Source organism: Macaca thibetana, chromosome 13 (genome assembly GCF_024542745.1).
Source record: "Macaca thibetana thibetana isolate TM-01 chromosome 13, ASM2454274v1, whole genome shotgun sequence".
Lineage (NCBI taxonomy): Eukaryota > Metazoa > Chordata > Mammalia > Primates > Cercopithecidae > Macaca > Macaca thibetana.
Window position 1 is genome coordinate 1,473,961 of NC_065590.1, and position 19,028 is coordinate 1,492,988.

Consider the following 19,028-nt stretch of genomic DNA (forward strand, 5'->3'; position numbering starts at 1 on the left):
TGAAAAGATGTGTACCTGTCCTTCAGATATGTGGGATCATATATTAACACACTAAAAGGTGACAGGAATTTCAGGAGTCACTAAAGCTAGGACTGGCCGTGATTCTACCTGAGGGACAGTGTTTGACATTTACTATCAGAATGCAGTGGAGTCAGAGAATAGCTCTGTTCAGAAAGTCAACCTTCTCTGGTTATTAAAAAAACCAGTCTTTATCTGATTAAATGACTGATGAACTAATACATTCTGACTCTCAATACTTTCATCCCCGAGTTCAGAAAAACGAGAGATCAGTGAGTTTAAAGAGATTAGATAAGGGAGATTAGAAGACAGGTTGCATACAGATTTCTTCAGTTACAAAAGACAGTTTCAAGTACACGGCTTGAATTGTGTTCTGGTGATGATTTATCTTTTTTATTTTTGAGACGGAGTCTCGCTCTTTCACTCAGGCTGGAGAGCGGTGGCGCGATCTCGGCTCACTGCAAGCTCCGCCTTCCGGGTTCACGCCATTCTCCTGCCTCAGCCTCCCAAGTAGCTGGGACTACAGGCGTCGCCACCACGCCTGGCTAATTTTTTTGTATTTTTAGTAGAGATGGCATTTCACCATGTTAGCCAGGATGGTCTCAATCTCCTGACCTTGTGATCCGCCCGCCTTGGCCTCCCACAGTACTGGGATTACAGGCGGGAGCCACCATGCCCAGTCGATTTATCTTTTAACTACATATTGAGAGAGCATGGGTTATTGCCATAACTGCCCTTTGACTGGGCGGTTCAGGACTGACCAACCTACGCTTTTTGGTTTACCAGAGAACTAAAAACCCTTGCAAAGGTAGTGACACTCAAGCAATGTCTCTGACTAACTTTCCAAATGCAAATTGGCTAATGGTCAACTTGTAAAAAAAAAATCAGAATACAACAGAAGTCAGTGGAACAGGAATGGGGGTTAGGATTAGAGTGTTCTATCTGCTTCACAATACTGAGCTCAGGCATTAGGGCTAATCAACAGGGCCAATTTGGTGACAGTCACCTATGGAATGGTATCTCTAAGGTAATTCTTAGAAGCCCTGATTTTAAAATTTATCATCATAGGAATTATTGCATGTCTACCTCACAAGATTTGTGCAAATGTAAAAATGAGGATTTTCATTATTTGGACTTATTAGCCTCATTTACTTTAAAATATCTGATCACTCACCTAAGCCTGTAAAAGGCCTAGAAGAAGAATCTCTAGCCAGTAGCCCAGTGTTATTCCTGTCCTGGGGTACCAGGATATTGGTGTCTCAGGTGGGTTTCTCTCAGGAGAGATCCAAGTATGTGAACCTCCTCTGCAGAAGAGGTGATCTCCTCTTCTTTCTCCCCTCAAATGATCAACCACCTGACACCATTCTGCTAGACGTTCCTTCTACCTGGGCCAGACTGCTCTCAAACTGTGGGACCTGGTCACTTGAACTAAAAATTTCCACAGAAGAGTAAATTTTAGGTACAAATACTTCATTACTAATCACCACCATATACTGTATTATTTCATAAATTCAGGAACAAGGTTACATTTTACTGCAGTAACCACTAATTTCTTACTAGCTTTTGGGTTCTACAGCATAGGACTAGCCCTGCCTGAAGCCGTAAAATCTAAGGACAGAGTCTAGGTCAGTGGTGCTTTTGCAAAACTCAAGTACGTTTCCCAGGATGAGAGTAACAACAGACCTTCCACAGATCTAAGGTTCACACTTCCGATGCCAGACAAGCCATGTCTTCCTTTTAAATTCACACCTAATTTATTCGACTTCCTCTATCACTTCCCACCGATCACAACCCACAAGCAGGCAGATAGCAGCTCCCATGCTGATGACGGTTCCATACGATGAACCAGGAAAGTTATTATTGACGCACCAACACTAAAATTATGAGGTAGACGCTGAGCCAAGGTTAAATGAAAATGGGAAGTAACTTCAGTTAACAACCCAACAGTTCAACTCACTCATCTCCCTGGGGAAACAGCCTGCACGAGCCCTCCCCGTGGGGGCCACTGAATCCCGTCCCATGGGGAGGAACCGGAATTATTTAATGGTAGAACTGTCTGACTGCTGACATCTGCCCTGAACCACTTTTACGGAAGAATAAACTTTTCCAAGTTTCATGGCACGGAACTCTAGATCCCAACTGGCTTAACAATTCAACAGACCCAGAACTCTTTTGGAGGAAAGTCATGCTTGTGCCTGTGGTTCAGTCTTCAAGGTCATCTTTCTGCAGAAGTAAAATGGATCTCAGCCTGGGACTGAATCGCCAGCAGAAATTTCCCTTCTACATTTTTTAACAGATTGTGAGCTCTGCCCTCTGCACGTCTGACTTGAGAAGCATATGGCTGTTCCGAGTCAACAAGAGTACACGTCAGGTGACAGAAAAATCCCAAGAGGAATGTGATGCCGCACCTGGATTTTGCTATAAACCCCCCTAAAAGCCAAGCAGCTGACCAAATCAAAACAGCACCTGGCGTTTGCCAGCAACTTCTTTATAGACCTTATTTCTCTGTACTTTTATTTCTCTCACCTGGGTTTCACATCTGTTGGGATTTCTTTCTTAATTAAGAGTTTTTTGCTTTTTTGCTTCACTTGAGACATTTCACTTTCTTGTTTTTCAGGCATGGCTTGTTTTCCCTTTTGCTTTTCTGTATCCTGTAAAAAATGGACACTTAATTGCTGAGAAGGATTAATAAAATGACTGAAATTAGTTCCATTTTAAGATACAGACACAAAATCAAAGATGTAAAAATATACAAATCATATATGTAAAAACAAACCCCTTTCTTCAAATCTGTCTTCATTGTGGTTCTGTCAATTTTTCGGCCTTCTTTAATTTGTCTCGGCTGGTGCGGCGGCTCATGCCTGTAATCCCAGCACTCTGGGAGGCCAAGGCAGGTGGATTGCCTGAGCTCAGGAGTTCAAGACCAGTCTGGGGAACATGGTGAAACCCTGTCTCTTCTAAAAATCCAAAAAATTAGCTGGGCATGGTGGCGCATGCCTGTAATCCCAGCTACTCGGGAGGCTGAGGCATGAGAATCACTTGAACTGGAGAGGCGGGGCTTGCAGTGAGCCAAGATCATGCCACTGAATTCCAGCCTGGGCAACAGAGCGAGACTCCATCTCAAAGTAAAATTTGTCTCGACTATGTTTTGGTGAGTTGGAGTTATAAAGAACATCATTTTAATTTACACTCATATCCTGACTGGAGGTGATGGTGGCAGTGGCAGTAGCAAACTGGTAGCTTCTTTTCAAGCACTGGGGAGTAAAACATGTATTTCCCTAAAAGAAAAGTTCAGTAGAGACTGCAGTATAAAGTCAAGCACTCCAGCCATGCACCCCATCCTGAGCACAAACTGTCAGGACAAGAGAGCAGTGCCGGCAGCACACAGGGGCCACGCTCGCCTGCCTGCGACTGCGGCAGGGTTCCGACTGGTTTAATGCTAACAGCTGCTCCTTCAATGGGAGGGGCTATTCGTCCACTTCATCCACACACATTTATAGGTCACCCACTTGGTGCCAGGCCATGGGATTACCAAGAGGGCCCAGTTTCTCCTCCTAAGGATGGTGAAGTCTAGCGGGAGGGAGACACATGATGGACGCCAGCAGGGACCTCTGCTGTGGAAATGTTACTGGCCATTGCAGCAGCACCGAAGGGCCGTCCTGCCCACTCGAATGTGGAATCTGGACTGGGTGGCCACACTCAAGATGCATCTTAAAGCCGTGCTACCCAGCACAGCCAGGACCAGGAAAGTACAGAACCTGCCCCACGTGTTTCTGTGGCAATCTGACATCGTTGCAGCATCCGAGTGTGAGATCAGTGGACCTGTCTCCCGAACAGGGTATACATCTACTCATGTATTGTGTGTGTGGTTTTTTTTTTTTTTTTTTTGGAGACAAAGTACTCATTCTGTCGCCCCTGGGCTCAAGCGATCCTCTCACCTCAGCCTCCTGAGTAGCTAGGACTACAGGTACATGCCACCACGCCCAGCTAATTCTTGTATTTTCTGGAGAAATGGGTTTCACCATGTTGCCCAGGCTGCACTCAGGTGCTGCTGAACCCGCCTGGGGAGCTGCATGTGGAGTGGGCTGTGTACTAAGAGCAACCTGGTTCTCCGCCCCAGACAATCTGTGAAACTGTTCACGGGAGCACTGGTGGGGACCGACGGGGAAGCACGGACTCAGCAAAGGGGGACGGCGATGGCTGTGCAGGGGAGCTATAAGCATGTGGTGAATTAGCGTCTACCCAAGAGCTTTACAATTTATGATTATGAAGACAGCTTGGATTTTAGTAGGTCACACCCGGGGACTCCATTTAACTGTCAAGAGTAAATAGCCAGAGCTAGGGCTGAAACAGCTCCCTGGCTCACACATCGTTTGAAACCATTTTGAGTTACTCATGAAGTCGCTGAATACTTGGCCCATCGGGTATTTTGTAAACCGTGAGCTTTTCGAGGACTAGGGATGTGGCCTTTTGTCCACTGTTGGTGCCTGTGCACCCAGCACGTGGCCTGGCACGTGGGTGCTCAATTCCTGTGTGTTGACTGAATGAGTAGAACAGAATTGGAAAAGACGTGCAAGAGAAAATGACCTATCCAAGTTGGGATTTAGTTGAGAAGAAAATACACATTAACGGACAGACTGAGATCAGTCACAGAGAAATAAAAGCAGCCTCTATGCAGATTGCCGAGCAGGAGGAATGACAACGCACTGGAGGGCAGGAGGAATGACAACGCGCTGGAGGTGACAGGGTAGTAACCAGACAAGCAGGTCTCACAAAGGATGTCAGTTCTGAGCTGCACAAATAGCATGGAAGGAGCTGGGGACACAGGAGGGAACGAACAACAGGGAGCTAAGAATGACACCAATGGCTGAGCACAAAGCACTGGCCGCTGGGGGCCACTGGAGAGGGGCCGCAGTGGGGTGAGCAGGAAGAGGCCGGCAGGTGGGAAGGGAGGTGGCAGAAAGGTGTGCAGAAAGCCTGGCCTGAAAATGCCTTCCCAGCTCTGATGCACAGGGTTTCAACTGCTGGGATTTTACTCAAAGTTCAGCACAGGGCTTTCTGCTTCTCTGAAGTCATTTGTTAAAGCGCTAGAAACCACAGAGCTCCAGCACTAGCTCGGAGTTGGGCTGCGGGTAGACAGAGGACCTCGGTAACGGTAAGGGAACGCAAAGGGGAAGGCGGCTGACTTGAAAGTAAGTCACATATAAATTTCATTTTAAACATTAATGCATGTGAACAAAACATTGATGCTGGAAATCTGTAAGAAGTCATTCCTCGGTCACTAGACTAAAACTAAAAAAGAAAGTCTGTTCTACAACATTAAAGGCTATATTAGGATCAGTTTAGATTTGAAATCTATTGATCTAAAAATAAAAGTGCCAGAGTGGGATGATTGCGCTTTCTTGCACACCCCACACTACTCACAGCAGTAATGTGACCCCGCCACTAAGGCCCACTGGACCCGACACTTTGCACTGCTCTTCCTGCTGTGCTAACAGCCCCGGGAGCCGAGGCCTCCCGCGGGCAAGGCAACTTCTTGGCGTGCTGATGTATCCTGGGCTGGGCTCCTTGTCCCCGGGGGCCATTAAAGCCTGGGGTCTTTCCTGGGGCCACGCTCCCTCCAGGGCAGTCACCACTCTACTGCTTGGGAGTAAGCTGCCACCAAAACCCCGCTTCCAGCAGGTGCCAGGAGCAACATGACAGGAAAACACAACCTAATTAAAATGGTAGCGTTCCTTCTCATTCTTCTGATCCTTAAAATCTGAAAGAAGTTTCATGAGCTAGAACAGTTACTACTCCAGACAGTCCCTAGCTTTCAAGCAGTGTTTCCAGTTTCTAACCGTCTTACTTTATTAACATGCTTCCAACTGTTCCTCCCCGGAGGACGTGGAGCCATTCATCCCCAGAGCTGTGAATGCTGTCTGCAGGGGAGTGACTCTGGAGGCATGGCCGGCACACGAACCACTCCTCAGTGGGTGTTCATGCTAGATTTAAACATTACTTTTGTACTAAAACCAGAATCTAGGAGATGGAAGGTCTTGTGCGCTGCAGGAGACCTCTCTTTCTCCCTCGTGTTTTGTTTTGTGAGATCAGCCCGTACCTCCTTGAGGAGCGGCTCTGTGTCGGGGTTGGAGGTCTCTGTGGTGGTGGAGGAGCTGTCATCATCAGCCAAAGAGTCCTTCAGCTCATCTTCCTGCGGCTTTCCCTTTCCCTTCTTCTCCTTCTCCTCTTGCTTCTTAGGTGGTTTCACCTTGCGCTGAAGAGGTTTTCCTTTCCCTGAGGATAAAAATTAAGGTAAAAGAACTCTTGATTTTTTTTTTTTTTGAGACAGAGTCTCGCTCTGTCGCCCAGGCTGGAGTGCAGTGGTGCGCTCTCGGCTCACTGCAAGCTCCGCCTCCTGGGTTCACACCATTCTCCTGCCTCAGCCTCCCGAGTAGCTGGGACTACAGGCGCCCGTCACCACGTCAGGCTAATTTTTTGTATTTTTAGTAGAGACGGGGTTTCACTGTGTTAGCCAGGATGGTCTCGATCTCCTGACCTCGTGATCCGCCCGCCTCGGCCTCCCAAACTGCTGGGATTACAGGCGTGAGCCACCGCGCCTGGCCAGAACTCCTGATTTTTAAATAGCTAGCTTGGAAAACAAAACAATTACAACTTTTTTTTGAAGAGGCTGGACTCTTTTCTGATTAAAAAAGGTTTCTTTTTTTCTTCTCTAATTAAAGCTTCCCAAATCCATTTGACTTTGTGATGAGAACAATTTAAAAAATCAACTTTACTGAGATACAACTTACATACGATAGAACACACCCATTTTAAGGGTACAGGTCAGTGAGTCTGGACAAACCTGACAGTTTTGACAAATCTGTATGTCTGTCTCAGAATGTTCGTAATATTCTCCAGAGGGTGATGGAGCTTAGAAAAGTTACAGAAGTGGAAACCAGAGATCCTCTGACATCTGCTGGGAGATGGAAGCCTGACGGTGACATGAACAATGAGGCACCCAAGTCCTGCCCTTTAGGTGTGCTGAGTCCCTGCAGTGTAGCCACAATGGCTGGGTTCAAACCCCGGCAGCTTTCTACAAGCCAGCTGCCTGATCATGGCCTCTCATCTGGAAGATGGAGAGACAAGACCATCCAGGGCTGTACTGAGGAATTATACAATCCCTGGGAACGGTGACTGGCGCGTGGGTGCTATGTAATGCTGTATATATATGGACAGAGAGTAAAATGGACATACAGAACGCCAATTACTTTTAAAAATCTGGATGCTATCAAGACAAACGAGAACCAACCCCGAACGTATTTCCCAGCGGTGTTGTGTGTGCTGGGAACACAGCAGTGAACAACATAACCCCTGCCCTCATGGAGCTTACAATCCAGCAGGACTAGACAGAGGCAGAGAAAGCCCCGGGTTCTAGCACCTCAGATTGTGCCTGCAAAATCACCTGGGCAGGCAGGCAGGTGCAAGCTGCAGAAGCCACACAAGCCACATTTTAACCCAGTCTGTATGGGTCATAATTTCTAATACATCCCTTCAGTAATGGTGACTTAATACAAATTAATTAAAACTCCAGTGTTTTATGCGTTATCCCAAAGAATATCACCATTAATGGGTGCCTGCCAGAGACTCAAACCTCAGTGTTTAAAACAGGTTGTCAAACTGTGGCTCATGGGCCAAATCTGGCCTGCAGTCTGTTTTGTGTGGCTTGTGAGCTAAGAATGATTTCTACATTTTTGAAGTGGTCGAAAAAAAGACACACATGAGAAGAGGCAACAGAGATAGTTTGTGGCCCACAAAGCCTCAAACATTTACTACCTGGCCCTTTATAGAAGAAGTTTGCTGAGCCTGAGCTAGAAAAAGAGTAAGTAAATCTCTTAGTGATTTCCAGGAATTGTCATTTCATCATTTATTGCACACTGATTCCAAGAAGTGTTAGATTTGAAACCAAACTGGGATAGTAAGTCTCAAAAATGGAAGGGGCATGGACTAACTAGTTTGTTTAATTATAATCGTGCCACTGTGCCCCAGCCTGGACAAAACAGCAAGACCCTGCCTCAACAAACCAAACCAAATCAAACCAAATCAAACCACACCAACAAAAATCTGGCCCCTGACCTACATCGAAGAGCCAGAGCTTCTCCCCACCACGGCAGACAGGAAGGGCAATGTCCTGCTTTGCTCCACGAGCTCTGGGATTTCTTACATTCTGAGAGTTCAACAACAGCACAGGCTGAGAAGACCTCAAAATTTCCCATACAATCAAGATCAGTTCCCCATATAATAAACTTCTCATCCGCAATTATATAATTTTATCATGCTTAGGTTTACTGCGTGAGGGGTAGTAAATCTGTATAAATAATCTATATTTATAATAACCTGAAACTTCCATAATAAATACAAAATGGCTGGAAATGAGTTTTCAAAAACTAAACTCAAAAAGTGAAGCAATGAATAGACAGATCAACAGTTTTTGATTTGTTAGATCAAAAAATACCTAACAGATCAACAGTTAAGCTGAAAACTTCAATAACAAAAGGTTAATTCAGCTCACACCTGTAATCACAGCACTTTGGGAGGCCCAGGAGGGCAGATCACTTGAGGTCAGGAGTTTGAGACCAGCCTGGCTAATATGACGAAACCTCATCTCTACTAAAAATATAAAAATTAGCTGGGCATGGTGGCGAGTGCCTGTAATCCCAGTTACTCAGGAGGCTGAGGCAGGAGAATCGCTTGAACTCAGGAGGTGGAGCTTGCAGGGAGTCGAGATTGTACCACTGCACTCCAGCCTGGGTGACAGAGCGAGACTCCGTCTCAAAAAAAAAAAAAAAAAAAAAAAAAAAAAAAAAAAATTATTGCACGAAAGAGTAATTTACCCTTTTTACCTTAAAATCATCACCTTATTAACTCAATATGCAGCCCTTGGACTTCTGTCCCTAGCACCTTAACAGATGTGATTTCGAAAAGGCTGACAAGAATCTCTAACCTGTTGAAGCCCATGACGCCCGTCATTCCTCATTCTACACGACCTTCCCGTTCCACTGCACACCGCAGAGTGTACCCCCCGAGCCCATGACGCCCATCATTCCTCATTCCACAACACCTTCCCGTTCCACTGTACACCGCAGAGTGTACCCCCCGAGCCCATGACGCCCGTCATTCCTCATTCCACACCACCTTCCCGTTCTACTGCACACCGCAGAATGTACCCCCTGCCCCTGCCGGGCCCCACCACGAACCCCTTCTTCTGACAACTTCACAACTGGCTCTGTCTTTGCTGGTATTCCCTAGAGATCTGCCCTTGGAGCTTTTTCCTTTACATTCTCCCTAGGGCTCAATTTCACTAACATCAACAATCCGAACCCCAAATGTCTGAAACCGAGTTAACGATCCTAAAAACATCGCATGGGTTCTCAAGTTTGTAATTATTGTTCTTAACCAGAAACACTTTAGAATAACCCATGGAATGCTAAAAAGAAAATACTGCAGTCTGGGCCCGACCCCTCAGGGTCTAGGCGCCACCCCTCAGAGAGGTTCTGACTCAATAGTTCTGGATGGAACCTAGAGATTCTCCTGGGCACCAGGCTGAGAGTCCCCGGTCCACGGCATCAACATCAACCACCCAGAACCTAGAGATTCTCCTGGGCACCAGGCTGAGAGCCACTGGTCCACGGCATCAACATCAACCACCCAGAACCTAGAGATTCTCCTGGGCACCAGGCTGAGAGCCACTGGTCCACGGCATCAACATCCATCCAACCACCCAGACTAGGAGCTACCTCAGGGCCATGTATGATTTCTTCTGCTGTTTGGATTCCCAAGTTCAAATGTTAGTGGGAGGGGAGACAACGTGCCTTCCCTAACCTGATTAGACTGCATGGCCAACGTCTGGCTGCAGGCAGTCCCTGTCCCCACAGGCCGCGCAGGGAGTGGCCCGTGCCTCCCGCTTGCCCCTGGGTGGGCTGGAGCAGGAAGCTGACGCTCAGGGCAAGCGTGTTCCTAAGGGTCTCGTCTCTTCCTCAGGGCTGGGTTCCAGGAGAAAGACTGGGCTTCAGGGAAAGGAGAGACTCCTCCAAATCTTTTGTTAGGTCAGTAGTTCTCAAAGTGTCCCCCATTGCCCCAGAGTCCACATCACCTGGGACCTTGTTAGAAATGCAAATTCTATGGCCATTCCAGACCTACAGAACCAGAACTCTGCGGGTAGGCACAGCAATCTGTTTAACAAGACCTCCAGGTGACAGTAATAATGCATGGTCCATTTAGGAATCCCTGGGCTGGGCGCAGCAGTGGCCTGTAATCCCCAAAGGTTTGGGAACCCAAAGCAGGAAGATCACTTGAGGTCAGGTGTTCCAGACCAGCCTGGGTAACACAGTGAGACCTCATCTCTACAAAAAATTTTAAAATCAAACTAGCCGGGTGTGGCGGCACACACCTGTAGCTCTAGCTACTCAGAGGACTGAGGCAGGAGGATCTCTTGGGCCCAGGAGTTTGAGGTTACAGTGAGTCATGACTGCACCACTGCACTCCATCCTGGGTCACAGAGTGAGACCTTTTCTCCAAAAAACCAAAACCAAACCAAAACAAAACACAAAACAAACAAAAAAAAGCAAACACAAAAACAGAAGAATTCCCTGGCTTTTAGGTATAAATTTTATCTAGGTTTATCAGAGACCTGTTGGGGGAATTGCTGGTGAAAATGCAGGGCCTCATTTCCTATTTCTCTGTCCCCTGGGACTCTCTGGTGGGTAGGTGCCGTCATTCGGAGCAGAACTGGGGGAATTCTGAGTCACTTGGAAGAAATGATCTAAACGATGCAATTTTGCCATCAATCCATCAGTAGGAATGGATTCTACTTCTAAAACCTCCAACTCCGTTCTCATGCACCCCCACTGCCCTCCCTAAGCCCAGGCCTTCCTCAAGTGTTGCCTGGCCACCCACAATGGCCTTGTCTCCCTGCTGAGCGTCTCTTCCTGCCCCACTCTCCCACCCCACTCCGTTTTATACACTGTCAATAGCCTGACTTCCTTTTGAAACATTTTTAAAGCTTAGAAATGTTATCCTGTCCCTCATTTTCTATAGGATAAAGTTCAAATTTGGATTCACCTACCTTACCAGTGTCTGCTCCAGCCTATCCCTAACTCTTCCACATGCTCCACCCTTGACCTATCAGGGCCAATTGTTGTATAACATATATAATTATTATTTACCAAATAAAAAAACAGAATTCAGAGGGAGACTGTCCTTTCAAGGAAGAATTAATGAACTCAATGAACAGTGGAGAAGACAGGATGTCTCCTGGATGAAGCGTCCCTGAGGCTGGTCACCCTGCCTGTCTGCTCCCACGATCTCCACACAGACTCCTCACCTACTGAGGTCATGTAATCATTCAGGTCTGTCTCTGGACATGAAGCTCTTCTGCAACATTCTCCCTGAGATCGTCCCTTTCCAGGCTCCTGGCATGGACTCCCTTGACTCTATTTGCCATACAGCATAAGCACCTAAGGGCCGGGATAAGGCCTTACTGATCTCTCCAGCCACAGTGCCTTGCACAGCACCCAGCACGTGGCAGGTGCCCAGCAGCATCTGCCAGGCTGCACGAGTCAGTGTTTCGCCTTCTCAACAGTGAAGTGTACCAACACTGTGTGACCTGCTCTGAGACTCACTAACCCAAGTCCAAATGCTTATCCCATCTCAATCCTTTATAAGTCACTTATCCCATCAATAAGTAGACTGCAATGCTCTTCTGGGACGAGTGCTTATGACCAGTGAGTTTGGTTTTTGTGAGATCAGTACCAATCTGTGGCTTTACAGTGCGAATTTCTACAAATGACTTTCTAATCCCATTTCAGTCTCTACACTTAGTGGAGCCCAAGATTTTCCCTAATTGGGAAACATAAATCTCATTTAAACAAACACACCAACCAAACACCTGGAGATTTATACGTTTGGGAAGATGGAGCAGATCTTTTCCTTATTCTTCCTGCCAAGCACAACTGAAAACTCTAGGCAGTGTACAAAAAGCAAAGAAGATGACTGAAAGGCAGAGAAGGTGACAGACTGGAGGGAGACTGGGGTCTGAGGACAGGCATGATGGTAAGGTTCCCGGGTTTTCTTTCTGCCACACACATCCATTCAGAAACACCAATGTGCAGAGATAAACAAAGCAGAGATCAACAAGTCAGCTCTCTCTTGCCAAAGGTGCAGGAAAGGGGCAGTCTAGCAAGACAAAGGCTGCAGGCCAACACCACAATAAGAACTGGGGTGCCATCTCTACCCATGCCAACAAAGGCCAAAGTGGGAGCCAAGACTTCCACCTTTGCAAGGCTGTAACCAGACATCCCAGCATGCTGGTGGTGGTGCTGTCAGGGAGGGCTAAGCAGGGAGCTGAGCCTTTCATTCCCGACAGTCAGTAACGAACACCCCTTCCCGGCCACGCACTAAGGAGCCAACTCCAGAGGAGGCCTAGTGGACAGTCAGGACTTCTACCACTGCCCAGCGGGGTCAGCAAACACAACATGGGAACCGGAACTCCCAGCCCTACCCAGCAGTAATGAGGAGCCTCCCTGCCCTTGCGTGTCAACAGAGGACAGCAGGAAACCAGGACTTCTAACTCTGCCTGGCAATAAAAAGGGGGTACAACCCCTTCCTCTTCCTCTGCCACAGCAGTCAAAGCCGGCTAAAACAGAAGGTTTAGTTAGGTAAGATCCAGTCTCAGAACATTAATACCCAAATGGTCCAGGTTTCAATCTAGAGCCACTCTTCATACCAAGAATCAGAAATTTCTCAAATCAAATGAAAACACAAACAAAATAATAAAGAGATGCTGCCAACACCAAGATGAGAGAGATGTTGAAATTAGCTGACAAAGCCATCATAAAAATGCTTGTTCAATGAGCAATTATGAACATGCTTGAAACAACTGAAAAAACAGCCTCAGCAAAGAAATAGAAGCTAAAGAAGAACAAAATGGAAATTTCAGAACTGAAAAATATAGTAACTGAAATAAAAAGCTCACTGCACGGGCTCAGAACAGATGAGACAGGAAATAATCAGTAAACAAATATAGACAATTAGAAATTATGAAAGAAAACGGACTACAAAAAAGAACAGAGCTTCAGGGACCTGTGCAATTACAACAAAAGATCTAACATTTGTGTTATCAAAGTCTCAGAAGGAAAGGAGAAAAAGGGAGGGCTGAAGAAGTACCTAAAGAAACAATGGGTAAAAACGTCCTAAATCTGGCGAGACTAAACCTATATAGACTAAAAAAAAAAAAAGAGCAAACCTCAAAAAGGGTAAACAGAAAGGAATCCACATCAAGATGCATTGCAATCAAATCTGTGAAAACTAAAGACAAAAAAAAACCTTGAAATCAGCCAGAGAAAATGACACATGACCTACAGGGAAAACACAATTAGAATGACAGAGTTCTCATGAGAAACCACGGAGGCTAAAAGGAAGCATTTTTCAAGTTCTCAAAGAAAACAAGTGTCATTCCAGAATCCTATACTCAGATGAAAATATCCTTCAGGAATATTCGGACATTCTCGGATGAAAGAAAACTCAGAGAATTCAAATCCAACAGACCTACCCTAAGAAAATGGCTGAAGACAGTGACTAAAACAGAAAGGAAATGATCAAAGAAGGAACCTTGGAGGATTAGGAAAAAATATATAAACAAAACAAGATTTCCTTCATATCTTAAGTTTTCTAAATTATGTTTGATGACTGATGTAAACATTCAAACACTATCTGATTTGGTTCTAAATGTATGTAGAGGAAATATTTAAGACAACTAAAGCAAAGACACATAAAGGGAGATGAGGTTTCTACAGTTCACTTGTGAGGGTAAAATGATGACGCCAGGACCATGAGGAGTTAGGTACATATAATGTATATCTAAAGCAACCTCTAAAAAAAAAAAAAGCTATATGAAGAGATACATTAAAAAATGCTACAGACGAAACAATTCTAAAAAATACACAAGTAACCCACAAAAAGGCAGGAAAAAGAAAATAGAGGAAACGAAATAAAATGGCAGATTTAAGTCCTAACATATCAATAAGTACATTAAAAGTAGACAGTCTACTTATATAACAAATACAGAGACTGGCAGACTGGATTAAAAATCATGACCTAATTATATGCTGTCTATAAGAAATGTCCTTCAAACGTAATGATATGGGCAGGCTGAAGTAAAAGGAGGGAAAAAAAATCATGGGAACATTAATTAAAGTAAAGCAGGAATGGCTATATTAATACTAGATGAACTTGAGAGGAAAGAAAATCACTAGAAACAAAGAAGGACATTATATAATGATAAACCAGTTCATCCACCAAGAAGTTACAGCAATCTTAAATGTAAACGCATCAAACAAAAACACTGCAAACTATGTAAAGCAGAAACACCTAAAAGAGAAATCCACAATTACATCTGGAAATGTCAACAGCCTTCTCTCAACAGTATAACAACTAGACAGAAAAATCAGAAAGGAAAGAACTTAACACCATTATCAACCAACAGGCTCTAAAGAACATTTATAAACTAGTCCACACGAAACAGGAGAATATACATTCAAGTGCCCGTGGGTCATAAGCCAAGACAGACCATATCCTGGGCCATAAAACAAACCTCAACACATTTAAAATAAGTGAAATCATTTGTAGTGTATTCTCCAATATAGTGGGTTCAAAGTAGAAAGCAGTAACAGAAAGATAGGCCAAATCTCCAATCTTGGAAGACTGGAAACTAAGCAACACACTTCTAAATTATTCATGGGTCACAGAAAGTCTCAAAAGAAAAAAAATGGAAGGGAATAAAACTGAAAGTTCCATGTATCAAAATTTGTGGGACAGCAACAAAGCAGGGGTGAGAAGGAAATTTATAGCACTAAAAGCATACATAAAAAGGGGGGAAAGTCCTGTATTAACAATTTAAACTCCCACCTTACGTAACTAAAAAAAGAGCAGAAAAATAAACCTAAAGCAAGCAGGAGGAAGGTAATAACAGAAGGCACTGGGATGAAACAGATAAGCAATGGAGGCAAATCAATGAAACACAGAGCTGTTCTTTGATGAGATCAATAAAACTGACAAACCTAGGAAGACTGACCAAAACCCCCCCTACAAAAAAAAACAAAAAATAACTAAAAAAGAAGACACAAATTACCAATACCAGAAATGAAACAGAATATTCCTATAGACCCTAAAGACATCAACACGGTGGTAAGGGAATACTATGAACAACTCTATTCACATAACTGTGATAACTTCGATGAAATGATGGACCACCTGATTGAAAACACGACCACCACAACTCACCGAATATGAAACAGATGCTGTGACCAGCCCTGTAACTATTAGGAAAGCGATTGAAAAATTAACATCTTCCCCCTACTTTAAGTCAAAGTGAACTCCAAACTAAGTTTCACACTTCATACAAACTGAACTCAAAATGAATCATGGACTATAAAAGGATAAAAAGACACACTACGGACAAGTGAAAAATATTTGCAAACCACATATCTGACAAAGTACTAGTATGTAGAATATGTAAACGACACTCAAAATCAATAGTAAAAAAAAACCCCAAACAATCCAATTAAAAAAACGGGCAAAAGACATGAAGAAGAGATTTACCAAGGAGAACAGACAGACCGCAAATAAGCACATGAAAATATGTTCAACATCATTATCCATTAGGAAATGACTGCAAAGAAAAACCACAAAGAGGTATCACTTATCTACACACTTATCAGAATGGCTTCAACAGAAAAAACGGAGATGCTGCTGAGGACGTGGAGAACCTGGATCATGCCCACGCTGCTGGTGGGAATGGAATACAGCACGGTCATCAGAGAAAACGTTTTGGCGGTTTCTTTAAAAAAATGAAATATGCAACTATCACGAGACCCAACAAATTCACTGCTGGGCACACATCGCAGAGAAACGAAGCTCTGTGTTCGTACAAAAACTTGTACACAAATATTTACATCATCATAAGAGCCCTAAATTACACATAATCCAAACGTTCTTCAATGAGCAAATGACTGAAAAACCTGCGGTACACCCATACGATGGACTACTATTCAGCAATAAAAAGCGACAAACTGGCGAATCTCCAGAGAATTAAACTGACTCAGAAACACCAAAATGGCACATTCCTTTCCGGAAAAAGTTCTCCTTAGTCTGGCAACTATTAATCTCCTCCATGTCCACAATTTTGTCATTTCAAGAATGTTACATGAATGCAATCACAGCTGCCAGACTAAGGGGTAAGCTGAAGAAGGAGGGAAGTGAGTGTGGCTAGAAAAGGGCCTATGAGGACTCCTGTGGGCTTGCAAATGTTCTGTGTCTTGGCTGTACCAGCATCACTATCCTGGGTGCAATATTGTACAGTGGTTTTGCAATGTGTTACCATTGGGGGAAACTGGGTAAAAGGTATATGGGATCTCTGAATTTATTATTTGCATATGAATCTACAGTTATCTCAAAATAAAAAGCTAAAAAAAAAGTGGCCAGATACGAAGTGGCTCATGCTTGTAATCCTAGCACTTTGGGAGGCTGAGGTGGGGGGATTGCTTGAGCCCAGCATGGGCAACACAGGGAGACCCTGTCTCTCCAAAAAAAAAAATAAAAAATAAAAAAATTAGGCATGGTGGTGCATGCCTATGGTTCCAGCTACTTGGGAGGCTGAGGTGGAAGAATCCCTTGAGTCTGGGAGGCTGCACTGGGCTGAGATCACACCACTGCGCTCCAGCCTGGGTGGCAGAGTGAGACTCTGTCTCAACCAAACTCCCCAAAACCAAAAACCAAAAGTCTTTACTGACAAAAACATTTGTCTCTGACTGCGGGGTACCTTGGGGCTAACCTCAGTGTGTGGAAGAACACTTTGGCTGCTAAACATTTAGCGTGGACCACCCACTAGCTATACTTACCCACGGTCACCGTAAATGCTGTGCGTGCGGGGGAGGGAGGCTGAGTGTGCATCTGGGAGGCACGGTGTAGGTGAGGAGCTCTCATTCAATGTGAAGATGTTGGGTTTGACAGGGGGCCAATAGAAAAGATCTATGTGAAGAACACTGCCATAGTCTCTGTAACAGAGACACGATAACTGTTCTACTATTCGATGTCCTCAGATTCAGGCAGGAATTCAATGACAGCAAACTCTGTTTTCTTTTTTCAGATGAACTCCTATGCCCCCTTTTCCTTCAGGAGAACTATATGACATTCTTCCTCAACTATAACCGCCAGAAAATCTGCAGTTCAATTTAACACTTAATGGTAACAACTAACTTTATTCTAGGTTTCTGCTGATAGTACCATAACTAAAAAACAGATGAAACACCGAAAACCATTTCTGACTTTCATTCATTGTTTTACATGTGCTTTGATAATTTAAACTATCTCTAATCTGTTTTAAATGTAGGCAAACTATGAATTATTTATGTAAAAACCATGTCCGAGACATTTACTTCATCTTTATCGTCACTAAATGCTGTACAATGAATTTGTCTGAGCTACTTGCTCTGAATGAATCGCTAGTCTAAGCTAGTTAGTTGCCCGTCTCCCACTTTAAATCCTTTCATTTAATTGCCACCCAAAAGAATTACTTCAGGGAAGTTTCAATCACTAGCAAATGGGTTCTCTGAACGTGTGTGGTCCCACGTCAGGCCCTGTCGTATCAGTGACAGCACCTGAGAGGGACATCTCTGGAAAACCTCCAGAGAATCACCAATGGTGACCTCCAGAAAGAATCTCCTGATTGTACGCTAGGGGTGGAGCAAGATGGCCAAATAGGAACAGCTCGTCTCCAGTTCCCAGAGCGAGCGACACAGAAGACAGGTGATTTCTGTATTTTCAACTGAGGTACTGGGTTCATCTCACTAGGGAGTGCCAGACAATCGGTGCTGGTCAGCTGCTGCAGCCCGACCGGCAAGAGCTGAAGCAGGGCAAGGGATCGCCTCACCTGGGAAGCGCAAGGGGGAAGGGAATCCCTTTTCCTAGCCAGGGGAACTGAGACACACAACACCTGGAAAATCAGGTAACTCCCACCCCAATACTGCACTTTACCAAGGGTCTTAGCAAACTGGCACACCAGGAGATTATATCCCATACCTGGCTGGGAGGGTCCCACGCCCACGGAGCCTCCCGCATTGCTAGCACAGCAGTCTGCGATGTAACAGCAAGGCAGCAGCCAGGCTGGGGGAGGGGTGCCCGCCATTGCTGAGGCTTAAGTAGGTAAACAAAGCCCCTGGGAAGCTCGAACTGGGTGCAGCCCACAGCAGCTCAAGGAGACCTGCCTGTCTCTGTAGACTCCACCTCTGGGGACAGGGCACAGCTAAACAACAACAACAACAACAAAAAGCAGCAGAAACCTCTGCAGACACAAACGACTCTGTCTGACAGCTTTGAAGAGAGCAGTGGATCTCCCAACACGGAGGTTGAGATCTGAGAACGGACAGACTGCCTGCTCAAGTGGGTCCCTGACCCCTGAGTAGCCTAACTGGGAGACATCCCCCACTAGGGGCAGACCAACACCCCACACCTCACACGGTGGAGTACACCCCTGAGAGAAAGCTTCCAAAGCAAGAATCAGACAGGTACACTCGCTGTTCAGCAGTATTCTATCTTTTGCAGCCTCTGCTGCTGATACCCAGGCAAACAGGGTCTGGAGTGGACCTCAAGCAATCTCCAACAGACCTACAGCTGAGGGTCCTGACTGTTAGAAGGAAAACTAACAAACAGGAAGTACACTCACACCAAAACCCCATCAGTATGTCACCATCATCAAAGACCAGAAGCAGATAAAACCACAAAGATGGGGAAAAAGCAGGGCAGAAAAGCTGGAAATTCAAAAAATAAGAGCGCATCTCCCCCTCCAAAGGAACGCAACTCATCGCCAGCAACGGATCAAAGCTGGACGGAGAATGACTTTGATGAGATGAGAGAAGAAGGCTTCAGTCCATCAAACTTCTCAGAGCTAAAGGAGGAATTATGTACCCAGTGCAAAT

At 45.0% G+C, this 19,028-nt stretch overlaps 2 protein-coding genes across 2 annotated transcripts in view; both read right to left on the minus strand.

Annotated features, from left to right (window-relative positions):
* The window catches only part of ANKRD39 (ankyrin repeat domain 39), a 745,852-nt gene that overhangs the window by 317,547 nt on the left and 409,277 nt on the right, over positions 1–19,028 (minus strand). The gene's annotated exons all lie outside the window — the stretch shown is intronic.
* Positions 1–19,028, minus strand: part of TMEM131 (transmembrane protein 131) — a 256,208-nt gene that overhangs the window by 13,913 nt on the left and 223,267 nt on the right. Inside the window, exons 32-33 of the mRNA XM_050755189.1 lie at positions 6,119–6,294; positions 2,545–2,669 (exon numbers count right to left, since the gene is read on the minus strand). Of these exons, the coding sequence (XP_050611146.1) occupies positions 2,545–2,669; positions 6,119–6,294 (301 nt within the window). The remainder of the gene's footprint in view (positions 1–2,544; positions 2,670–6,118; positions 6,295–19,028) is intronic.